The sequence below is a fragment of the Carica papaya genome, chromosome 6, assembly GCF_054855325.1.
Source record: "Carica papaya isolate Zhongbai chromosome 6, ASM5485532v1, whole genome shotgun sequence".
NCBI classification, from domain to species: domain Eukaryota; kingdom Viridiplantae; phylum Streptophyta; class Magnoliopsida; order Brassicales; family Caricaceae; genus Carica; species Carica papaya.
The window spans coordinates 20,332,542-20,357,242 of NC_142314.1; the positions used below are offsets into that span (position 1 = coordinate 20,332,542).

Consider the following 24,701-nt stretch of genomic DNA (forward strand, 5'->3'; position numbering starts at 1 on the left):
AGCTCCGTATGAAGCACTTTATGACAGACTTTGTAGATCTCCTATATGTTGGGAAGATATTGGAGACAGAAAATTAATTGGACCCGAATTAGTCGAAGAAACTACATCAAAGATTATTCTAATTAAGAAAAATCTTTAAACCACCCAAAATAAATAGAAGAGTTATGCAGACAACCGTAGAAGGGACTTAGAATTTGAGACAATGGATCATGTGTTCTTAAGGGTGTCACTAATGAAAGGCCTTATGAGATTTAGAAAGAAAGGCAAATTGAGTCCTTACTTTATTGAACCGTTCGAAATACCGGAAAAATTCAGGACTACTGATTACCTATTGGCATTGCCACCAGAGTTGACTAACATCTATGATGTATTTCATGTATCCATGTTACGCAAATATTATCCTGATCCGTCTCATGTAATTCAACATGAAGATATTCATATTGAGAAAGATATATCCTATCAAGATATACCCATAGGCATATTGGATAAACAAGAGCGAGTATTGAGGAACAAGATTATTTTGATGGTAAAGTACTCTGCCAACATCATCCACCAGCAGAAGCTACTTGGGAGACTGAGGATTTGATACGAGCTTGATATCCTCACTTACTTTAGAGATATACTAAATTTGGAGAACCAAATTTTTATGAGGGAGAATTGTAATATCCAGCCCTAAATCAGATAAAAGAATATGTAAATAAATACATAAATTAGAATTAGGATTTAAATGAAAAGAATTTTATAAATTTGGAGTTTTTATTTAATTTCAAAGATCTAAATGAAAACATGTAAGAAAAATGGGGTAAAGCATAATTATATGAAAGTGGAAGGGGGCAAAAAGAATCAGGAGATGGACAGTCCTGATCGAACTGTCTGAGGAATCCAACGGCTGAGATTTTATCAAGGCTGAACGGTCTAGATTTAGTCTTGTGAGATCCAACAGGCCAGGGGGACAGATATATAAAGAAAGAGATTAGATTTTTCTCTTTGTTTGATAGGAAAGCCAAAAATGAGAGGAAAAAAAGAGATTATTCACAAATGAGTGATGTAAATATTTAAATTTTATAACTGCATTCATTAAATGAACTGGTGTATAAATTAGAAATAGTAGTTATTATAATATGATTTATTTATATATGAATAATTTGTCAAGTTTATTTAAGTCAAATATTGTAAGATTATTCAAGTGATCAATGCACATAATAAATCTAGAAAAACAATTTCTAATTCTAGCATAAATGCCTTAGCCTAATTTTTTGGATGGATATTGCAATAATCATACTATAGAAGATTATCATATTGATAATAAAAGTGATGGATCCATGCATATTACTTACTTATCTCTGCACGCCTCATTTATATGTTAATTAACTACTTTGACTATAGTCTATAAAAACTATTTTTGTTTTATATCAAAGAAAATAGTCGTGTGTATAAGATAAAAATTAGTATGGAGTCAAATTATTAATTTTTAACAACATAATAATACTTCATGCTAGATATTATGGTAAGTTAATCTAATCAATCAATTTCAAACAAGTATATGCATATTTCTGATAATGTTCTTCATATTAATGTTGGTTAAGAATAACATTTACAACAAGTGACATAATATATACTTACATTTCTAAACGCATAATATCTCGTCTTATAATATTTAGACAGTAACATTTGTGAATAATTTTATGGAAGTATCTTGAGATCAACTTGGTTTTCTTGTTTAGTAATCCTAACAAGTGATAATTTGAGATGGAAAATAAAAAAAAATTGTTTTTATCTTCGTAAATGTATTAAATGATGAAATGTTTTTATCACATTCCGAATTCTAATTAAAGTATAAGGGTGCCAGATATAGAAACATATACGAGTGCATGTACGATTAATGTATGCAGTAGAATAAATATTATATCATTTATTACAAAATAATAATAGAATTCTCATTCTTACAATACTGAGACAAAAATAAAATTAATTACAAGCCTCTACAAAAGATGGACTCATTAGAGTGTGAAACAAAATATACACTCATAACGGTTCATGGATCCATGAGATTCTCGAAGGCTTCAAGAGATAGATCAGTGATCAGTTCTTCACTATCGTCCTCATCTGAGGGGAGCATGGAAATGGGTAAGTTCCACAAACACAATAAGAAAAATAGTATTTAAATAACATCACTAAAATTTCAAAAGTAATTTAAATTTGAATAAGGTATTAGAATTACTTATCATGGGGAATCATGTCAGGGATCAATTTTAATAATTATGAAAATAATTTATTTTATTAAAAAAAATATCAAATCAGTCATGTCAAGTCATGTCATAATCATATCATGTCAATCAATCTTGCTAAAAATAGAGAAAATAAAATAAATCTTGACATACTTTTATTTCATTTTATTTTTCACGCAATTGTTCCGACTTCTATCTATTGAGCACGATATGGATTCCCATCTATCCATATGAAATGACCAATTCATTTTATATTATAACAACAATTTGTAACTTTCTAAACCAACAACATATTTACAGCTTGCCAATCTATGATATGATATATGATCACGGTCGTGCTAACCACAGTGGCCCTATATGTAAACTATTGTCACGGTCGTACTTCGCTAAATGTGACCCCTACAATCATATCACCACTCTCGTCAGAGGATATGTCGTCATCCAAATAGAGTGATCCTCTCACATTTTTTTAGACTAGATGAGGTGAGAAACAGAAACTTTTCAAAGATAAAAAGTATAACATAACATGTCATTTGTGAACATGTATGCCAATATCAATAACTATTTCTCATCTTTTAGACGACTCATCATGCTTTGTTACTTCATCTTGTAATTGTACAATATCATGCATTAACATTTATCGCATGCAAATTTACTATTATGGTCGACATGCAAATAACCAATTTATATACATTTATCTAAACATGCATTAACACGTAATAATTATATTAAAGCATATAAAATCTAAGCATACAACCAACTAATTAAAATTTGATTAATTAAATCTAGAAATACTCCTTACTATGTAAAAATAAATACTAAATTTCTTACAGATATAAATGTTAAAACCCATAAAGTTAATTTCCAAACATTATAAATTCAAGTAATAAGTAATTAAAACTCAACTTCCACTAATAGGAAATGCATATCTTGACATTAGGGAAAAATAATAATTGCAACCCTTAATTGATACTAAAAAGGGAAAAAATCAAACTCATAAAAAAAAAACTTGGTTGAGTTAATAAACATTGATAAACATCTTGATTAATAGTGACTTCCCATAAAATATAGTTGACGAACTGTGATAAAACATAATTTATATTCTTTTACCACCCCAAAAGCTCCAACATCATGCTCTAACTGAAGCTTAATCACGAAAAGAGATTGCCATTTAAAATTAGATTTTAACCCAAGCTTACTCATGAATAAAGAGGAAAAGACAGTAATAGAGGTGGAGAATAATGAGATGAGAGAAGATGAGGCAATAATAACGGTGGAGCAAGAAATAAAGAGAGAAGAGGATAAAACAATGGTGTTGGAGAATGAAATAAAGAGAGACGAGGAGATAATGGTGGTGTTTGTGAATGAAACAAGGAAAAATGAGGATGTGCAAATACTAAATATAGAGGATAAAAAAATAATATTAGAGGTAAAAGAGGAGCAAATAATAGTAGGGGTAGAGGAGGAGGAAGAGAAAGGGGTAATGGATAATGAAAAGAGGAGATGGGATTAGAAAGCTTTCTAAGAGGAGCTTAAGGAGATAGCATCACATTTTTCATTATTTTTCTTACATTGTTACAATACTTTTTGTAAGTTTTATCAGACATCTTTTATGGTCATATTGGCATGTTTGAGCTCAAGTAATTTGCCATTGCATCTTTTATGACCATTTTGATTGATTTTACTTTTCTTGTATGTACCTTTTCTATCTTTGCCATGTCATTAGATACATTTATCTATATCTGAGTAGTATATCTCAAAAACCCCATGGACACATTTGTGTTGTCTTCTTCTGGGCTCTTTTTTTCGTCCATGAGGTTTGCAAAGCAAGACTGAAAACGCATATGGTTATGAGGTTTTAAAGACATAAGGATATATTTCAGCTTGTTAATATGGTGGGCTATCTTCATGGTTAATACATCATTGATTTATTAATTTAATTAATCAATCAAAATTATTTTTTACCTATTTTTCAAAGTGTCCAAACATGGCTTAACAATTTTAAACTTTTTTTTGTTACAACATAGAAAAAAATTAAACATTTTAAATAAGTAAAAAAGTTATAACAAAAAATATTATGAACCAAATTGTAACAAATGTTAAATTTTAAAGGATTAATTTGATAATTTGTCTTAATTAAATATTGTGGCATTTGGCATTATTACTTATATATACTTACGTAGATTTCATATTGCTAGAAAAAAAGAATTGATAAAAGAATAAAATGTTCTTTAACTCTAATCTTTTAATAAAAAATTTATAAAAATTAAAAATTATAAAATTTAGGAACTTATTTAAAAATAAATTCTACTTCAACTTCATGGATGACAAAAATAATTTTGACCCATTAGATCTCAAGTGATATAGACTAGAATTGATTCTAGTATTTTTAAGAAAAAAAATGAATTGAGGTGATCAAATTTGATTAACATTAGTTTTCGCATTTGATTTCTTTGAGTTAAATTTTCATTCATTAATTTGTACATACAAATAAATAATTATAAAAAAATATAAATGAAGGGTATATCAAGATATTAAATATATATATAAATAATATTTTGATCATAAACCGACAACATGGATAAACTACCAAACTTGGGAAAGGAGCGCTTAGAAGGGTTTTACTAAACAAAAATTTTATGCAAATGATTCTTATGTATTTTTAGTTTTTTTATGTACTTTTTATTTCTCATTTTCCATGATTTGTAGGTATTCTATTCAATGGTTCGAAATATTAATGAATGTCAGTAATACATACTTCGTAATAGATAAAATTTTAATTTTGCATGTGAATTAAATAAATAATTAGCTTGCATAACAATATAAGTGTTTCGTACCTTTGTACCTCATGTTGTCACTTAACCTAATAAGTTATATCAGTATGATTTTTATAGTGTGTAGATCTCACTTCCAATAATACTGGTGGTGATTCCAAAAACGTTTTTGAAGTTTAAAATTAATTTTCATGAATTCTTTTTTTCGCTTCACTTCATCCCTGTTATGACACAATTGAACTCAACATGTGTTGTCTACGTACCAGTTGTGCATTATTGTCTTTAAGAGCTATGTTTTCTTTTGACAATTTTAAGAGCTATGCTTTTTGCTTTATCTTTTGTGTTAGTGTTTGCATGCCACCAAAATATAGGGTTTGTTATGGGCGTTGGCGGACACTCACTTTGTTTGTAATTGTGATTTATTTTTGGTAGTTGATTCTTGATTTATGTTGCTGGTGTTGTGGACTTGCCTTGACATGATATAGTGTTACTTTAATTTGTTATTTACTTAATAAAATATTTTTAATTTTTTATAAAAAAATTACGTCCAAAATGCTTTAAATTTAACAACACGTTCAACCAAATTCATATCTAATCCTACTTTTTAGTAGTATTTGCACATTTTCAGTATAACACGAATGCAGATAACAAACATTTATCAATACAAACTGCCAAATTTTATAGAAAGAATAAAAGGGTTTATATAAGTCTTTCTAGAAATACATGTTACAAATGCAAAAACCCATTAACTTAATTTCCAAACATTATATATTCAAATCATAATTAATTGAAATTCAACTTCTACTAATAGGAAATGCACATCTTGAAATTAGGGAAAAATAATAGTTGCAATCCTTAATTGATATTAAAAATAATAGAAAAAAAAACTCGGACCAAGTGAAGAAAATTGGGTTGAGTTGACAAACATTGACAAATGTCTTGATAAATAGTGACTTGCCATAAACTCTGTAATACCCTAGATTAATTTTTAATGTAATTTAAAATTTATTTATAAATATAATTTCTTAATTTTTAAAATTTTAAATTTTAATTTAGAGTAAAAATGAAGTAAAATTGATGGAGGATTAAATTGAAAATAATTTTAGAGAAAATGGGTGAAAATTTATGTTTTAAGAGTATTTTTGAAAGAAAAATTAGAAACCGGGGTCAAAACACAATTTAAAGAAGTTTTGTTACGTAGGATGCCCGGTCAGTAGCCCCGACGAAGCAGAATGTGCCGCGTGATAGCGAACGCTGACGCGGTGCCACGGAGGAGGCCATCCGAGCGATCCGCGTACCCGCAATCGAGCGGCTCAGATCTGTTCCCGTGTGCACGAATGGCCCAGATGCGTTCTCTCCCCAAACGCGATCGAAAAATCATATTTGAACGCGATCGAACGATCAAGATTAGATCATGATGAACGGCCCACATTTGATCGCGATGAACGGTCTAGATTCACTCCCTATTTAATCGTGATCGGACGGTCCAGATCAAACGCGATGGATAGCCCAAATCAAAAGCGGATGGATATAAATAACCTCCATCCACACTAAACCCTAACCTTAGTCGCCAGACCCCCTCGCCGGAGAAGAAGACCCAGCCATTGGGAAAGAGACCGCCGCCACTCGCCACCACGCCAGAGCCCTTTTCGACTGCCAAAAGATGTAAAAAAAATTTTCTTTGCTCAGAATTCAATTTTAAACATACCCATGGCCAAATCGAAGCAAAAAGACCGATTAATTGGCCGAAAAACGTGCGGAAAGCCCGACGGCACCGCCACGGAGAATTCCACAAAACGCCTCTGATGAGACCCTTCCCGATTCCCGTTATGCGTAATTTCTTCACCATTGTGATGACCATTTCCTTCTCTACAGGTTGACCAGAGCAAAATACCCAACGACAACGTGAGCTAGAGGAGCCGCCGCACCGGGAAGCCCCCCACTGGTGGGTTTCTGTTTTTTATATTTTTTCGACCAACTGAGGTCTCTTAACATATTTTTTCGTATGAATTGATGCGAAATCGGCTGAAAACAGCTGACCCGAGGCGGACCACCTCTGCAGACGGCGGCGCTGTCGCTAGAGCACGGCGGAGTCACTATGCCAGAATTTCGAAATTGGCCAAAACGGGCCCTGAGACTGATTATGGTTTGTTTGGGACATTTGTGGGTACTTATAGCATGTTTTGATTTTCAAAAATATTCAGAGAACCCGAGGACCGCCAGTGGGTACCGTTAACAGTTTAGCCTTTCAGACATCAAATTGAGTAAAATTTATCACCCTATTCTCTGTTATAGATTGAAGTCTAATTAATAATAAATACGATATTTTGTACAAGTTAGAAAATGTTCAGGATTAATTACAGATTGCTAATGGAGCTAAAACTGAAAACTATTCTCTGTTAATTTTTGTTGATTGTTTTTACAGTTCAAATGCATGATAGTACCTTATTGATTTATTTTATAGGTTTGAATGCATGTATTATTGTTTTACGTATTGAATTGAAAAATAGAGGTTAAAGGTAAACGAAAAACTTATGTGATTAAGTGACTGGATGAAACAGTAGCCTTACTGTACATCTTGGGAGATGGTGGACGGACTGGGTACACAGAAAATCCTACCGTCAACGTGTCTCATACCGGACGGGCTATGAAAACTTGGTAATTTGGCACTCATATCGGACTGGGTATGGGGACGACTCGCTTTACCCTCATACTGGACGGGGTATTAAAGTAACACCCAAATATTTTTTTTTATATATCATTTTTGTTTATTTTTTTTTGTATTTGAATTTTTTAGATTTTTATTTAATTTAATTTAATTTAACGAAAATAAAAATAATAATAATGATAAAATTGGGTAAAAATATTATTTGGATTTAATTGAAATTGATTTTGGGAAAAAGGGGTGAAAATTTGGATTATGGGGGTGTTTTTGAAAAGAAAATCGAAAACCGGGGGTCAAAACGCAATTTAAAAAAATTGTGTCACGACAGCAATCCCGGTAAGCAGCCCCGGCCAACCAGGACACGCCGCGTGGCAAGGAAACGCTAACACGGGACGGGCCACGTGGGCTATCCGCGTGTGCACAATCGGACGGCCCAGATCCGTTCCCGCGCGCACAGACGGCCCAGATTCACGCGTACGGACAGCCCAGATTTAATTCCAATTAAATCGCGATCGGACGGTCCAGATTTAATCTTGATGGACGGTCGAGATTAAAAGGCAAAGGGTATAAATAACCCCACCCACACCTGACCACAAAACCCTAGCCGCCAGTGCCTCGCCGGAGAAGAAGAACCAGTCGCTAGAGAAGCCGACCGCCACCATCAGCCGCCGCACCGGAGAAGTTTTCGACCGCCAATCGAGGTAAATTTTCTCCTCCTGGCTCGTTTTTCGATGCTGAATTCGCCTATGGTCAAACCGGAGCCAAACCATCAGCCAAACGGCCAAAAAACCCCACCGAAGTCCAGCGGCACCGCCGCGACTCCCCACTGTTTTTGCCTCCGATGAGGCCCTTCCCGGCCTCCGTTCGGTGCAAATTATATACCACTGTGATCACTGTTCTTTTCTCTACAGGTTGATCAGAGCCAAACATTAAAATGCGACTCACGCCGGGGGAGCCGCCGCATCCGAGAGCATCGCCGCCGGTAAGTCTCGGTTTTTCATGATTTTTTGGCCCACCGAGGGCCCTAGGGTTGTTTTATCGCAGTCAACACTTGTTAGTACAAGAGCTCAAGACATATTCAGTAGTCCTAGCAAAGGCACAGATCGTGGAAAGGAACTTATTCTAATACTGTCATGTTTTTCGTGCTGGCTTTACCAAGTGGATCCGGAGGATATACAGTTTATAGTGATGCCTCTTATCTGGGCCTGGGTTGTGTCCTGATGCAGCATGGAAAGGTTATAGCATATGGGTCCAGACAGTTAAAGAATAATGAGAAGAAACATGACAGCAGGTTACCCAACCCTCCTACACTACCGCAGGTAGAGCCTCTGCTACAGCAGGCCGATCTCGAGCCACCCCGGCACGAGCATGCCCCTCCACAATACCACCCGGCACCACTGCCGCAATACAACCCGGTGCCCCAGCCACGGTACTACCCGGCACTGCCACAGTGCAGCCCAGTGCCCCCATCATATCAGTAGGTGCCACCATAGGACCCCCCAGTCTATCCCCAGCCGGGTTCAGTCCCTCTTCCACAGGACCCTGCTCCTTCCTTGATCGACCCGGGCTACATAGAGAGGTACAGGAGACTGACCCCTCCACCTTTGCAGTGGGATCCTCCTTTGAAGAGGCCCAGTACTAGCTGGCGGGGACTGAGAGAGCTTTCAAAACCTTGGGAATAGTTCCTGAGTAGAGAGCCGCCCTTACTTCCTACATGTTGGTAGGGGAAGCAGGACGTTGGTGGGAGCTTAAGCAGACCACCTTGCCTGCACCAGTCACTTGGGAGCAGTTCTTAGTCTCCGTAATAATAAAAAATTTTATTATGCTTCCGCATTTGAGATTTTTAATACATATATTTCATTTAAATTTTCGGAGCCGTTACAGTTGGTATCAGAGCCGCGTTCCTCGGACCCATCCCTTACACAATAATGCTTACAGAAATACTCACTGATAAGTCGTTACTCAACCATTCCTTGTGAAATGCAGGTGCAAAGAAATGAGGAGAGGAAGACCCCCACTAAACCGAGCGGCCCGGGATAATTCGCTTCGGGAGGATGTAGACAGATTATTTGATATGATGGACGGGTTCATAGCTGCCTAGCAAGGGCGAGATGAGAGAAAGGAGTTACCCGACCCTCCTCCACTACCGCAGGTTGAGCCTCATCTACAACAGGTTGATCCCAAGCCACCCCGGCACTAGCCTACCCCTCCACAGTACCACCCAGCACCACTGCCGCAGTACAACCCGGTGCCCCAGCCACAGTACTACCCGGCACCGCCACAGTACAGCCCAGTGCTCCCATCATATCAGCAGGTGCCACCACAAGACCCCCCAGTCTATCCCAAGCTGGGTCCAGTCCCTCTTCCACGGGACCCCGCTCCTTCCTTGATCGACCTGGGCTACATAGAGAGGTATAGGAGACTGAACCCCTCCACCTTTGCAGGGGGATCCTCCTTTATAGAGGCCCAGTACTAGCTAGCAGAGACTGAGAGAGCTTTCAGGACCTTGGGAGTAGTTCCTAAGCAGAGAGCCGCCCTTGCTTCCTACGTGCTGGTAGGGGAAGCAGGACGTTGGTGGGAGCTCAAGCAGACCACCCTGCCTACATCAGTCACTTGGGAGCAGTTCTTAGCGGCCTTCCATGCCGAGTATCTCCCTGAGCACATCCGACACCTAAAGGAAATGGAGTTTGTTCAACTGGTCCAAGGAAACATAACAGTATCAGAATATGCTCCTAAGTTCCTAGAGCTACTCCCCGAAGACATTGATGGATGAGGGCCAAAAGGCCAAGAGATTCTAGTGGGGTCTTCGCCCGGAGATTAGGCAACACTTGTTAGTACTAAAGCTCAAGACATATTCAGCAGTCCTAGCAAAGGCACAGATCGTGGAAAGGAGTTTATTTTGATACTGTCATGTTTTTCGTGCTCGCTTTACCGAGTGGATCAGGAGGATATACAGTTTATAGTGATGCCTCCTATCTGGGCCAGGGTTGTGTCCTGATGCAGCATGAAAAGGTTATAGCATAGGGGTCCAGACAGTTAAAGAATCATGAGAAGAACTATCCCACCCATGACTTGGAGCTTGCCGCAATCATACACGTCTTGAAAACCTGGCACCATTATTTGTACAGAGAGACCTTTCATATCTATACCGATCATAAGAGTTTGAAATACATATTCACTCAGAAGGATCTCAACATGCGTCAGAGAAGGTGGATGGAACTCCTTAAGGATTATGATTGTGATATCTTATATCATCTGGGTAAGGGTAACGTGGTAGCAGATGCTCTCAGCAGGAAAAGTGCAGGTATCTTAGCCCATTTGATGGTTTCGGAATGCAGACCAATTGGGGCCACACAATAGGTTCGACTTCAGGATCTGAAGATAGTCACATGTTTGGGCCGCCTAATAGTCCAGCCTGAGTTAATCCAGTGAATAAGGGAAGCCCAGTCAGTTGACCCCGCCCTGGTAACCCGCAAGAAGGATGCAGAACAAGGAGGGAGCTCAGAATTCTGAATCTCTGCCGATGGATTACTTCGTTTCCAAGACAGTGTGTGTGTCTCAGATGACAGTGAGTTAAAAAGAGATATCATGACGGAGTCCCATAGCTCGAAGTTTTCTGTGCATCCAGGAAGCACCAAAATATACCAAAGCATGCGACCCCAGTTTTGGTGGAATGGGATGAAGAGAGACATAGCTGACTTTGTATCTAAATGCTTGGTATGTTAGCAGGTCAAGGTAGAGCATCAGCGCCCAGGTGGGTTACTTCAGCCTTTACCGATCCCGGAGTGGAAGTGGGAACATATCACCATGGACTTCGTATTGGGGCTACCCAAGGCACGTGCAGGACATGATGTCATATGGGTAATTGTTGACCGGCTTACCAAGTCTTCCCACTTCCTAGCCATCAGGACGACCGATTCCTTGGACAAGTTGGCAAAGATGTATATCCGGGAGATAGTCAGATTGCATAGAGTTCTAGTGACAGTAGTATCCGACAGGGATCCCAGGTTCACTTCTCGATTTTGGAGTAGCTTTCAGCAAGCTGTGGGAACAAGACTGTCTCTTAGTACTGCCTTCCATCCCCAGACTGATGGACAATCAGAAAGGACGATTCGTACACTTGAAGATATGCTCCGAGCTTGTGTCCTGGACTTTGGGGGCCATTGGGACGACCATCTACCCTTGATAGAGTTTGCCTACAACAACAGCTACCAAGCAAGCATCGGCATGGCTCCATATGAGGCGTTATATGGGTGTCCGTGCAGATCACCGATTTGTTGGGAGGAAGTGGGCGATAGAAGATTGTTCGGCCCGGAGTTGGTAGAGGAGACCACGTCCAAAATAGTTAAAATAAAAAAGAACATTCAGACAGCTCAGAGTAAGCAAAAGAGTTATGCAGACACCTGGAGGAGAGACCTAGCGTTTGAGAAAGGCGACCGGATGGTTCTTAAGGTCACTCATTTCAAGGGATTAGTAGGTTCGGCAGGAGGAGAAAATTAAACCCCCGATATATTGGACCCTTTGAAATCTTAGACATGATTGGTACTACTGCCTACAGACTAGCACTGCCTCCAGAGCTCTCTAGAGTCCACAATGTGTTCCACGTATCCATGCTACGTAAGTACAACCCGTACCCTTCTCATGTCTTGGCTCATGAACTGCTTCCACTCTAAGAGGACTTCTCTTATGAAGAAGTACCAGTCGGTATCATGGACCGAAAGAGCAGGATACTCCGCAACCAAGAAATATCATTTGTAAAAGTCGTGTGGCAGAACAACACGCCCAGGGCGGCTACCTAGGAGCTAGAATCAGAATTTAGAACCCAGTATCCCCATTTGTTCGACCAAGAGTAAGAAGCAAATTTGGGAGACCAAATTTCTTTAAGGGGGGGAGAGTTGTAACACTCAAAAAATTTTTTTTATATATCATTTTTATTATTTTTATTTATTTTTCATTTTTTTGTATTTGAATTTTTTAGATTTTTATTTAATTTAATTTAATTTAATTTAACGAAAATAAAAATAATAATAATGATAAAATTGGGTAAAAAAATTATTTGGATTTAATTGAAATTGATTTTGGAAAAAAGGGGTGAAAATTTAGATTCTAGGGGTGTTTTTAAAAAGAAAATCAGAAACTGGGGGTCAAAACTCAATTTAGAAAAGTTGTGCCACGTCAGCAGCCACATCAGCAGCCCGGTCAGCAGTCCCGGCCAACTAGGACACGCCGCGTGGCAAGGAAACGTTGACACGGGATGGGCCACGTGGGCGATCCGCGTGCGCGCGATCGACGACCCAGATCCGTTCCCGCACGCACGGACGGCCCAGATTCACGCGTACAGACGGCTCAGATTCAATCAGGCACGGATGGCCCAGACTGCATCGCGATGGACGGCCCAGATTTAATCCCAATTAAATCGCGATCGGACGGTCCAGATTTAATCTTGATGGACAGTTGAGATTAAAAGGCAAAGGGTATAAATAACCCACCCACACCTGACCACAAAACCCTAGCCGCCAGTGCCTCGCCAGAGAATAAGAACCAGACGCTGGAGGAGCCAGTCGCTGCCACCCGCCGCCGCACCAGAGAATTTTCCGATCGCCAATCAAGGTAAATTTTCTCCCCCTGGCTCGTTTTTCGATGCTGAATCCGCCTATGGCCAAACCAGAGCCAAACCACCGGTCGAATGGCCGAAAACCCCCGCCGAGGTTCGGTGCCACCGCCGCGACTCCCCTCTCTTTTTGCCTCTGATGAGGCCCTTCCCGGCCTCCGTTCGATGCAAATTTTATACCACTGTAATCATCGTTCTTTTTTCTACAAGTTGATCGGAACCAAACATCCAAATGGGACTCACGCCGGAGGAGCCGCCGCACCCGAGAGCACCGCCGCCGGTAAATCTCGGTTTTTCGTGATTTTTTTACCCACCGAGGGCCCTAGGGATGTTTTATCGTAAGGACCGAGCAAGTTTGGCCGAATTCAGCGAAAACGGCCAACCCGAGGCGGATCGCCGCCACAGGCAGCTGTGCTGTCGCCAGGGCACGGCGGAGCCGCCATACTGGAATTCTGATATTGGCCGAAAGGGGTGCTAGGTCTGATTTGCAATTTTTTGGGACACGTGCAGATACCGGTAGTGCATTTTAGTTTTTCAGAAAAAATTCAGGGATATTAGGGACAGCCCGTAGGCGCACTATAGAGTCGATTTCATACTCTGAAACAAGTAAGGACCCGTTACCCTCTTTCCTATCACGATATTAAAGTTTAATAAATAATTCAACGGTATTTTGAGACTTTATAGATGTATAATTGATTGAGGTTGCCAATGGAGCTCGAGTCTGATACAGTGTTGGTCTGTTGTTGTTTGATCTAATTTTCAGTATTAAATGCAATACGATGTTTAATGTAATTATGTTATGGTCTCGTATGCATGAATCATGGTTTCTTTTATTATGGTTCGTATTATGGTGAACCCGATACTGTGTTGTCTTATTTGGTGTCAATTACTGGTTTATATGTTGTGTATGATTAGATGATTGAGATTAAGAAAAAAGACAAAAAGGTTATGTGAATTGATAAGTGAAAAATGTGGACAGCCTGACTAGATATCTTGGGAGATGGTGGACGGACCGGGTCTATAGGGAACCCTACTGGGAACGTGGTCTCTCATACCGGACGGGGTATGGAGACCTTATCTGTTTTGGTGCCCATACCGGACTGGGTATGGGGACGGCCCGTTTCACCCTCATACCGGACGGGGTATGGAGGTTTATGGTTTTGGCGCCCATACCGGACGGGGTATGGGGACGGCCCTGGAATCATGTTATTAATGTTAATAGTTCACGGGTAGCGGGGACCCCCTATGGATCCCCATGGATACTAGTAGGATGGTAAAAGAGGAAAATATGTTATTTAATTATTGAAATGCAAAGGCTTGGTAAGTGTTATGTTATAAAGTCTATATGATTTCATGATGATGATAATGTTATTGCTTTCATATGTTGTTTTCATGGATCTCACCGAGGTAAGTGGACAGTAAAATTTTTTATGTTAATAAACGAGTTTGTTATAAATTATGCTCCATTGGTCATTTTTGTTTTCTACCCACCTTTACTTCTGTGGTGGTGAGATAGTGTGATGTCTTTACTGGGCTGGTGTAGCTCATTCCTTATCTAACCATTTCAGATCAGGAAGACGTTGTTCCCGAGTCCGTTCCGCAAGAAGACGGTGAAGGGGACGCCTAAAGACTTCATAGTTATATTTATAGTTCTTATTTCGAGTATCTCTTTTAGTTAGTTTGTTCCTTCATGTTTTGAGTACATTTTGGTTATTGTGTAAGGGATGTTAATCAAAATTTTTATTATGCTTCCGCATTTGAGATTTTTAATACATACATTTTATTTAAATTTCCGGGACCGTTACAATTAAGGTTTGGTAATTTGGTCGTCATAGCAGACATGGTACGGGGATGGCCTGTAATTGAAAATGTTAAAGGAAAAGGTTCACGCATAGCGGAAACATCCCTATGAACCCTTATGGATACCAGCAGGCCGGTGAAAAAAGGAGCAATTGTTGTTTGATGGTTTGAATATGATAGTATAGTATGTGCTATGTTGCCAATTATATATGGAATCGTAATATATATAATGCCATTATTTTCTATAGGTTGTTTTCTATAAATCTCAATACGGTAAGTGGACGGTAAATAGTTTTATTATTAATAAATGAATTTGCTTAATTTAGTGCTCAATTAATTTTTTTTTTCTACCAACATTCATTTCTGTGTCGGTGATATAGTGTGATATTCTTATTGGGTTAGTGTAGCGCATCCTTTATTTAACCATTTCAAATTAAGAGGACCAGGATCCAGAGTCCGATCCGCAAGAGAGTTGTGAGTAAAATGCTAGTTTTCTTTATTTTCCGTTCATTTCTTTATTTCTGTGTTTTTCTTTTAAAAGGGTGAATTCCATAACACTAATTGGTACTTTAAGTTATTGTGTAAGGAATGTAAACCTTGAAAATTTATTTCACTTCTACACTTTAATTACATTTATTTCCTTTGGACATTTTCAGGTCGTTATAAACTCTGGCTAGTGAACATTGATCAAACATAATTTATTTTATTAAGACCTTAAAAGCTCCAACATTATGCACTAATCAAAACTTAATCACAAAATGATATTGTCATTTAAAATCAGGTTTGAACCCAAACTTGTTCGTGAGCATAGAGGATGAGACAATAACGGAGGTGGAGAAGAATAATGAGATGAGAAATGAGGAAATGACAGTGGTGGAGCATGAAATAAAGAAAGATAAGGAGGTAACAATGGTGTTAGAAAATTAAATGAAGAGAGATAAAAAAGATAAAGTGGTGTTTGAGAATAAAAAAGGAGAAATAAAGATGTACCATTATTTAAGGTAGAGGATAGAAAAACAATACTAGAGGTAAAGGAGGAGCAAATAATAGTTGATGCAGAACCTAGGATCAATTAATATGATAAAAATCCTACATATAACATCTAGTATTCATAATCCTAAAACCCTTAACAAATCCTCTCTACTTAACATACATTCAACATGTGAATGTAAATTAAGGTAATTGGGATGGGTTACAGCTAAAGACACCCTCTTAAAGGGCATTCACTATTAGCAAAGAAGTAAAAGAAATAAACTTGAATATTATTGATTACTTGAATCAGAATGATTACAATTAAAAGGGTGACCACTTATATAAGCATTCACCATCTTATTCTACTAGAAAGCGAAAAACTAAATCCTAATAAAACTCTTAAATCAACTTAAACTATGATACATTAAAATATTAATTAATTAAGCAATCTTTAATTAAAATAATGAATTCTCTCTCTTGGATGGCATGACAAATTATGTTCGGTCTTGAACATCCCAAATCATGTCGGATTGAATCTCCTTTAATTTATGAATTTAATTTACAGAATTTGAGTTAAAGAAAGCTTCGGTCTTGGAGTTAGAAAAGGGAAGAGGAATTCAATTAGGAAGGAAAGTTCTTTAGTCGAATCCTCTTTGAATTCATTCTCATCTTTTTTTATGAAGCTCCAATTTTTCTAAAGTAGGATTCTTCTAAATCAATCCCACCTTCTTCTTGGTTGTAAACATAGTCCAAAAAAGGGATTCAAGGAGTTGAAAAAGTTCACATCTTGAAAAGAGAGAACCAAGTTCCCCTCATATAAGACATCCCGCGCGGGTAGGATGTTCTTCTCATCCTCAAACTCAGTTCATGCTTTCTAAGAGAAGATAAACCCGAAAAATGAGGAAAACTCCGCACAAGTTGAGGAATCCTGTATGGGTGGGACTCTCTTCTTCCCCAAACTCTCAGCCATGTGATTCTCACTCCAAGATTCCATAAAGTTGTTAGTCTTTTTGGTTTCTTGGACCTTTTTTTGAATTTTCTTAGGTCTCAAAGGCTACTTTTTCATTAATAAAAGATTATAGGCTTGTTGAAGCCTTTTGGGTCAAGTTCTTACCATTGAGGTTAAAGGCCTTTGAATTCTCTTTTCAGGATTCTCAAATTCATTTGATTGATAAATTTTGGGTTGGCCTTGACATTGGGGTCGATGGAGAAATCATCTTCGGGATGATCTCATTGTCGTTGGACTCTTCAAGCCCGTGGGAGTCCACTTGCCCGTGGGAATCCCTCTCACCAAGGGATTCCTTCTTCTCGTGAGAATCCTTCTCGCTAATGAATTATTTCATGTTGTGGGATTCCTTCTCAATAAGAGATTCCTCCTTCCCACGGGATTCCTACTTGGTTTGGGAATCTGCCATCCCATTTAGGGGTTGCCTTAAACTTACGGCTTCCTCCTTGCTCGTGTGGTGTCCTGCCTCCTAGGTTCACATCGTCCTTTCCTTCTTCAAGATGATTCGTCATCGAATTAAAATCTTCTTTAGGTAGGAACTTTGATCGTGAGAGATATTTAATAAAATAATATTACTGAAAAAAGAACAGTTTGTTAATAAACACTGCTTCTTTTTTAGGGAACTCTTGATTTTCTATTGATATTTGAATACTTTTTGAGGTGATAGTGGTGTGAGAATAAATTCTTGATCATTTAGGCTGAAATAATAGTTATTCTTATATCCATCATGGCCTACACACCTATCATATTGTCATAGTCTACCTAGCAAAAGGTGGCTAACTTATATAAGTACGACATCAAAACATATCTCATCAGCTTACCTCCTAATAACAAAAGACACCATCACTTTCTTAGTTACATTCACTTCCGCACAATCATTTAGCCACTAAAACTCATAAGGGTGGGAATTCTTCGTGCATGTCAACTCGAGCTTGTCAACTAGGATGGTACTAGCAACATTAGTGCAATTGTCTTTGTCTATAATGAGATGATATACCTTTCTATTCACGAGGCATTGAGTGTGAAAGTTATTCTCTTTATGGCGGCTATCTTCTTTAACTTAAGCACTCAATATTTTTTAAACAACCATAAGCTCTCTCAGAATTAAATGCTCCATAAAAACCTCTGGTGGTGGTGCGCTATTAAGATTATCACTATTAACATCTTAATTATCACTCTCAATCACAACATCATCTTGGAACAACATGATTTTCTTATTGGGCATTACGAAGTGGTGTGTCCAACTCCAAAACACCTGAAAAACTTGATAAAAATGTGTTTTTTATCGAAAAAAATTATTCTAGAGTTACTTTTTAAATCAGTAGAGGAAGACTTATCTTTCTTATCTTCAAATATTTTCTCTCTTTACTAGTTGACAACTTGAAAGTATGCTGAGGTCTGTTGTAGAATGTTCATTTAGAGGAATCTCTGTAGTTCAACTGTCATTTAATCTTTAAGACCATGTGTATCATCTCTTTTATAAGTCCTAGTAGTATTGTAGCTTCACAACATTAGTAATCTCTCTATTTATATCACTCAAAAATTAAGCCTTGATGGCTTATGGACTCTCATATATTATGGCCCTGATCATTATCATCTCTATCTCTTTGTGGAAGTCTTTCACCAACATAGAATACTAGGTTAATCGTTGGACTTTCTAGTGCATCTCTTTGTCATAGTAAGAAAAAACCTCTTCTTCATTATGGATTTAATCTCTATCTAAAAGAAACAAATTCATCTCCATATTATCATTTGAGAGCAGTTAATTGATCCCACCACAAAAAGCATAGTCGGTGAATTCGACTGCTACGTGTTTCACCTCCTTGGCTTCACTGTAATTATAACAGTTAAAGATCAGGTCTACCTTCTGTTCTCATTAGAGCTAGGTCTCAGCATCGTTCATCACTCTAAGCAGTCATATCTGCATCTTGAAGGATTTGATATTGTTGCCCTCCCTCCAGATCTCTCTCCTATCTCCTTCACTATTGTCGCAGCAGAATTCATCATCTTCCTAATTATGTCAGTGTCAATTATGACTGTTGTTCCTTTGTCGATTTTCCCATCTACCCTATCAGCTATATCTCCTATGGCCAAGCTTAATTGAGTGAACGTGTCATCCATCATTACCTTCAGGCTTTCTTCTAAAGTTGCTGGCCTATTGGTTGAGAATGGTTATAATATGAGAAAAGGTTAATAAAATAACACTCATGACAACCACTCGCTTTCTACTTACCTTTCAATCTTCTTCCCTTAATTTGAGCATCAAGATTGATTCCTCTTAAATTAAAGAATTTTCTTGATTAAAGAAAGGAGATTGAGAACAATGTTGTATGCAATGGAATATAAATACTCGCATGAAAATATAGTGGAATTTAAGATACCATTTTGAATTTTGTGCTTTATCAAATGCGAGCAAAATTTCACGTGAGACATAAATAATTATAGACCACAATTGTAAGGGACAAAAATACTAAGATACATATAAAGGTAAGAACTATTTCAAGAAAAAAGCAAGAGGAAGCTCAAACCCAAAATTCGAAACTCATGTGCCATGTTAAATAATAAGTTACAACTATGTACTTTTTTTAAGTTTAAATTAAATTTAGTGGCAAATAAAAAACGTCATTTATGGCTTTTGTTGATGCTTCTATTAGCGACGATAATGCATTGGTGTAATATCCGTTGAAATATTTTTTACATTAAAAAAATGTCGTTAAAAGGTAAAATTTCCACAGTTAAAACTCTATTTTTATGATGTTAATTTTTTATAAGTTTAAGTTAATTAGTAAAAAATGAGCGAACTTGTTATCTATATTTTATGTTTTAACATTGTATATGTATATATATATGTTAGTTTAATTATTCTTTTTTTTTTTAGTGATAGAAGGGTCACTTTTGGCCTTTGATAATGTATTTATAGTTTAATTTTGTTCATGAACTTATTTAAGTTTAGATATAAAACTTTATATTTAAAGAGAAACAAATTCATATCTTCCTTGCATTCACATGTTTTGTTCATTTAAATAGTAAGTAGGTGGTCAATTTTTTAAACGAATAAGACTTACAAACATATGTCATATTCATTTTTGTAATTCCATATTTAGACGAATTTTATATTAAACAATTAAATAAATGCTGCTCTATCTCTAATTTTAAGAAGATATATCTACTCAGACCAATGAAGATTTATTTATAAATACGACTTGAGTTACAAACCCTTTTAAAAGCTCTCAATTGTTTTTCAATCTGTAGAGTAAGATTTATAAAACTAGCATTTGAAAAAAGAAAAGATGAAGCACAACAAGAATTAAGTGAGCAATAGTTTCAAGAAGAATCAAGTGAGCAAGAGTTTCAAGAATAATCAAGTGAGTAAGAGCTTTAATAAGAATCAAGCGAGTGAAAAAAAAAAACTGATTGAAAGATCTCTAAAGCCAATTGTGACCAGTTAAAAATGGCACAAGGTAAAGTTTTTTTCCTTGTAATTCTTTTTTCTTCTCTTCATTTCATTATGCGAAGATCTTTTATGCATATTTATTATATGATGAGTATAGACTGAGAGATTAGTAATGTCATATGAATACCTAATTTTTGTTTTTATTTAAAAAAATATTGGACGTAATTGGATTTGGATCGAGTATCGGGGAAAACACTTCTAATCTTTAATTTCTTTCATAGTGAATTTAGATTCTATTGGATTTATAGATATCGATTATATTTATCGCGCTAGGTAAAATATTTATTTTTATATATAGTTATAACTTATCTCTATACTGATAAATTAGTTATGCCTCTTTTAATGATTATATCAATACCTAATTTTTATTTTCTTTTAGAAGAAAAATTATCTCGAAATTGGCGTAATTGGATTTGAATTGACCATGGAAAAAAAATACTTTTAATCTTTAATTTCTTTTATAATGAATTTAGATTCTATTGGATCTATAGATGTCAATTATATTTATCAAGATAGATAAACATTTATATTTTTATATACAGCTATAACTTCTTTATAGATTGTTAAATCAGTTATACATCTTTATATGAATACCTAATCTTGTCTTTTCTATAAAAAAAAATTACATCAAAATTGGATGTAATTGGATTTAGATTGACTATGGGAGAAAACACTTGTAGTCTTTAATTTCTTTACTAATGAATTTAGATTCTATTGGATTTATACATGTCGATATATTTATTTAGATAAATAAATATTTATCTTTTATATATTTAGTTATAACTTGTCCATTTGTTTTATTTTATTCGAACACAATTCTTATATTGTAAATCTTAGACTTATTAATTCACAAAATTTACTTTCAAGACTTTTAATTTTGATTTATCTATTTTATTTGTTCTTTTATAAGATAAATCAATTATTAGAATTTATTCACTTCTTAGCCATGGATATGAAAAATTGAGTTTCTAATGATTTTTAAACTATGTATTTATTTATTTAGTTAACATATATGACTTTTTTTGTGTTTTGATTCATCTATATATACATAAATGTGCCTATATATGTACCCATTTGTGCTCAAACACATTTTTATTATATTTATAGATTAGTATTTGAGTAATTACATGCATATACATATATATATACACATACATAAGATTTTCACATACTATAAGTATGAACAAATAAGAAGAAACTATAATCTTCACTTATTTTCTCACCTTTATATGCTAAAATCTTTACAAATCGATTACAAGTTTTTATAAGTTGCTACACTACTTCTATCTATCCTCATAGATTTGCTTGATGGGGTAAGAATGAGAAAAATCTATATATAGATATGTCTTATATATACATACATATACTCCCAAAATAGTTTAATTATCCATTATAATTATAGCCCACATAAATTTAGGTTGTTTAATATACTGGGTTATATATATAATATAACATATGCACATGTATTAATGAACTATGATTTTCATAATAATCTATGTTTTTAGACAAATATGTCCTTACATATATATTATTTAATGTAGTTATTTAGAATATGCTCTAATGATTATTTGATACATATGCATATCAAGAGAGAAATCATTAATGTGGTCGATTCATATCTATTTAATAAAAGCCTATTTACACAAGACCATACACACACAAAAAGATACACGTGCGTGTATGAATGCATGTCTACTACATACATATAATGTCCCAGATAGTTATACATTTGGTGTATGTATGTATATATATGTACAATTGATTACAATTGCAAAGAAAAAGAGATTAAAGAGAAAACCAAGAGCATCATTATGATCATCATCAAGAGCTATTGAACATGTACTTGAACCTCTACTTGAGCCTGTACCTAAGTGTGTGCCGATTGGTGATGATCAAAAGATGTTGCTAGAAGAAAAGCTAAAGGAGATTCAGGGATACGAGAGGGAAGTTTACCACATTGAGGTCTTATACGGTTGCACAAATAATAGACTCGGTGACTTGATTAGCAAACTAAATATTTATTTTAATGGAACCTTCTTAGTTTCATGTGAATGTCCTTCTTGCTACCCAGAAAAATGTAAAGTCTCCCTCTAATACCTTTCTTTCTTTATATATGTATTATGACTTTGTTGGATTGATAAGTAAGTATGTATTAATGATGATGTCAACATATGAGTTTGAGAAGCATGTGGATAGAGAAGGAACAAGGATCTGGAAGAGTCATATATGCATGATGATCAACGGGGAAAAAGTATCACTATGTAAGTCTGGCCTACATGTATACTATAAGAATACAACAAATCTAAACAACAGATCAATGCTCGTCCATAAAAAATAGTAGTTCCATCGGGACGAGTTCATTACCTGTACAATGTGTAAAAAAGATCGTTGTTTTAGTATCTGTACTGCTGAGGAATACAGGCGCTACTATGATACTTTGGCTAATAAAAGGTGATGGTGCCCCAACTGGCCATATGAGAGGTAAATCTTTATGATTATTAAGGTTGTATATATAAATATTCATGTTCAAATCAACTATATCTTGTTATGCGTAATGTGTATACATGTGTTTTTAGGATAAACTGTTATGCTGATGAAGCAAAGGGCAAGTTGCAAAGTTTATAGACAATGTACAAGAGATTTAAAATACCAAGACTGCACCTCTTGTGTTTGTTTTGGTCGCTACAAGTGTGCTTTAGGGACTATTCGTGCTGCACCTGTGTTAATTATATGCAGGATGGACATCCCTAATCTCCCCTAATCATCACTCTGGCTTGATGATTACCCATATTTAAATTTCCATTTTCAGAAGTTATGCATATAAGTACTATGGAGCTTGGATTTGTTCTCAGACTTTATACATTTTAGTATGATGCTTCTTGGATTTTTTTTTTAGACTTCATGGATTTTCGTATTATGATGTTTGAATTTATGCATGGGTTTGATATATTTACCTAGTTTGACTTAGTTTGAGTTTGGATTTGCATTTGGATTTTGATATATTCACCACTCTTATTTGTGCGAGAAGCCTTTATATATATTCATTTTGCTTTTCATCAAGTGCTTTAAACCTTTGTAAGTTTTCAAAGGGTTCTAGTTTAACTTCAAGAAGTATACCCAACTCACATGGCTAAAATTGTTGGTAAATAATAAAGAATATTTACTACCACCAAGAGATTTTACATTTATAGGCCCACACAAATCTGCACAAATTGGATCAAGACAACACTTAACTCTCAAGAATGTTCCTACAGGAAATGACTTTCTACTTTGTTGCCTACAAATACACCATTCACATATTTTTTTATAGAATTAATTTTAGGGAACCCATTAACCATTTCTTTTCTAATCAATAATTTCATCCCTTTGACATTCAAATCCCTATACCACAAATGCCATAAGATGGGCTCATTTTTTGGACTATTTGCAATAAGAACATGATTTTCTATGGTAAAGATAGATAAAGTAAACATCTTATTTGTTTTCATTTCAACATTAACTATAGTATGTCCTATTTCTTTGCCCCAAATAGTATAAAAGAAATCATCAAATAACACTGAATACCATTGTCTATTAGTTTTCCAACATTCAACAAGTTATGAGACATATTAGGAACATAAAATATACCATGGGGAAGCTTGACATTTTCAGTGCAAGTAATTATAACAATGGTGTCTTTGCCTTCAACTTGAATTGGCTTATTGTCTCTAAGCCCTATTTTCGCCTTTTAAGACTCACCAAGCTCCTTATATTGATTCCAAGCTAATCATATGACTTTAATAGCCATTGTGTAGACATTAGACTTCATTTGTAATTGAATCGACATGTTTAGCTTCATAGACCATGAACAACCCCTTCTTCTTTGTCTTATAGAGCATAACTTGTTTGTTTTTCTCATTTCCAGCATTCAACCTTTATATGCCCAGACATTTTCCAATAGTGGCATTGAATACCACTTTTATTATAGCGTTTTCAATCATTTGAAGATTTCTCACGATCGAGATGCCTATTTCTACCATTGTTTCTTCTTCTATCACGGCTTTGACCACGATATCCACCTCTATCAACTGTTTTTCTAGACTCACTATTGTGTGAAGTTATGTCGATTTTTACTTGAAATGTCTTATCAATTTAGTTAAGTGATTTGTTCAATCTTTCATCCTACGCTTGTAGAGAACTAAATAGTTCATA

At 35.9% G+C, this 24,701-nt stretch overlaps 1 protein-coding gene across 1 annotated transcript; it reads left to right on the forward strand.

The window, feature by feature from the left end:
* Positions 1–202: 202 nt before the first annotated feature.
* Positions 203–586, forward strand: LOC148253388 (uncharacterized). The gene has a single exon (XM_088223354.1). It carries the CDS (start codon positions 203–205, stop codon positions 584–586), a length of 384 nt encoding a protein of 127 aa, XP_088079480.1.
* The last annotated feature ends 24,115 nt before the right edge of the window (positions 587–24,701 follow it).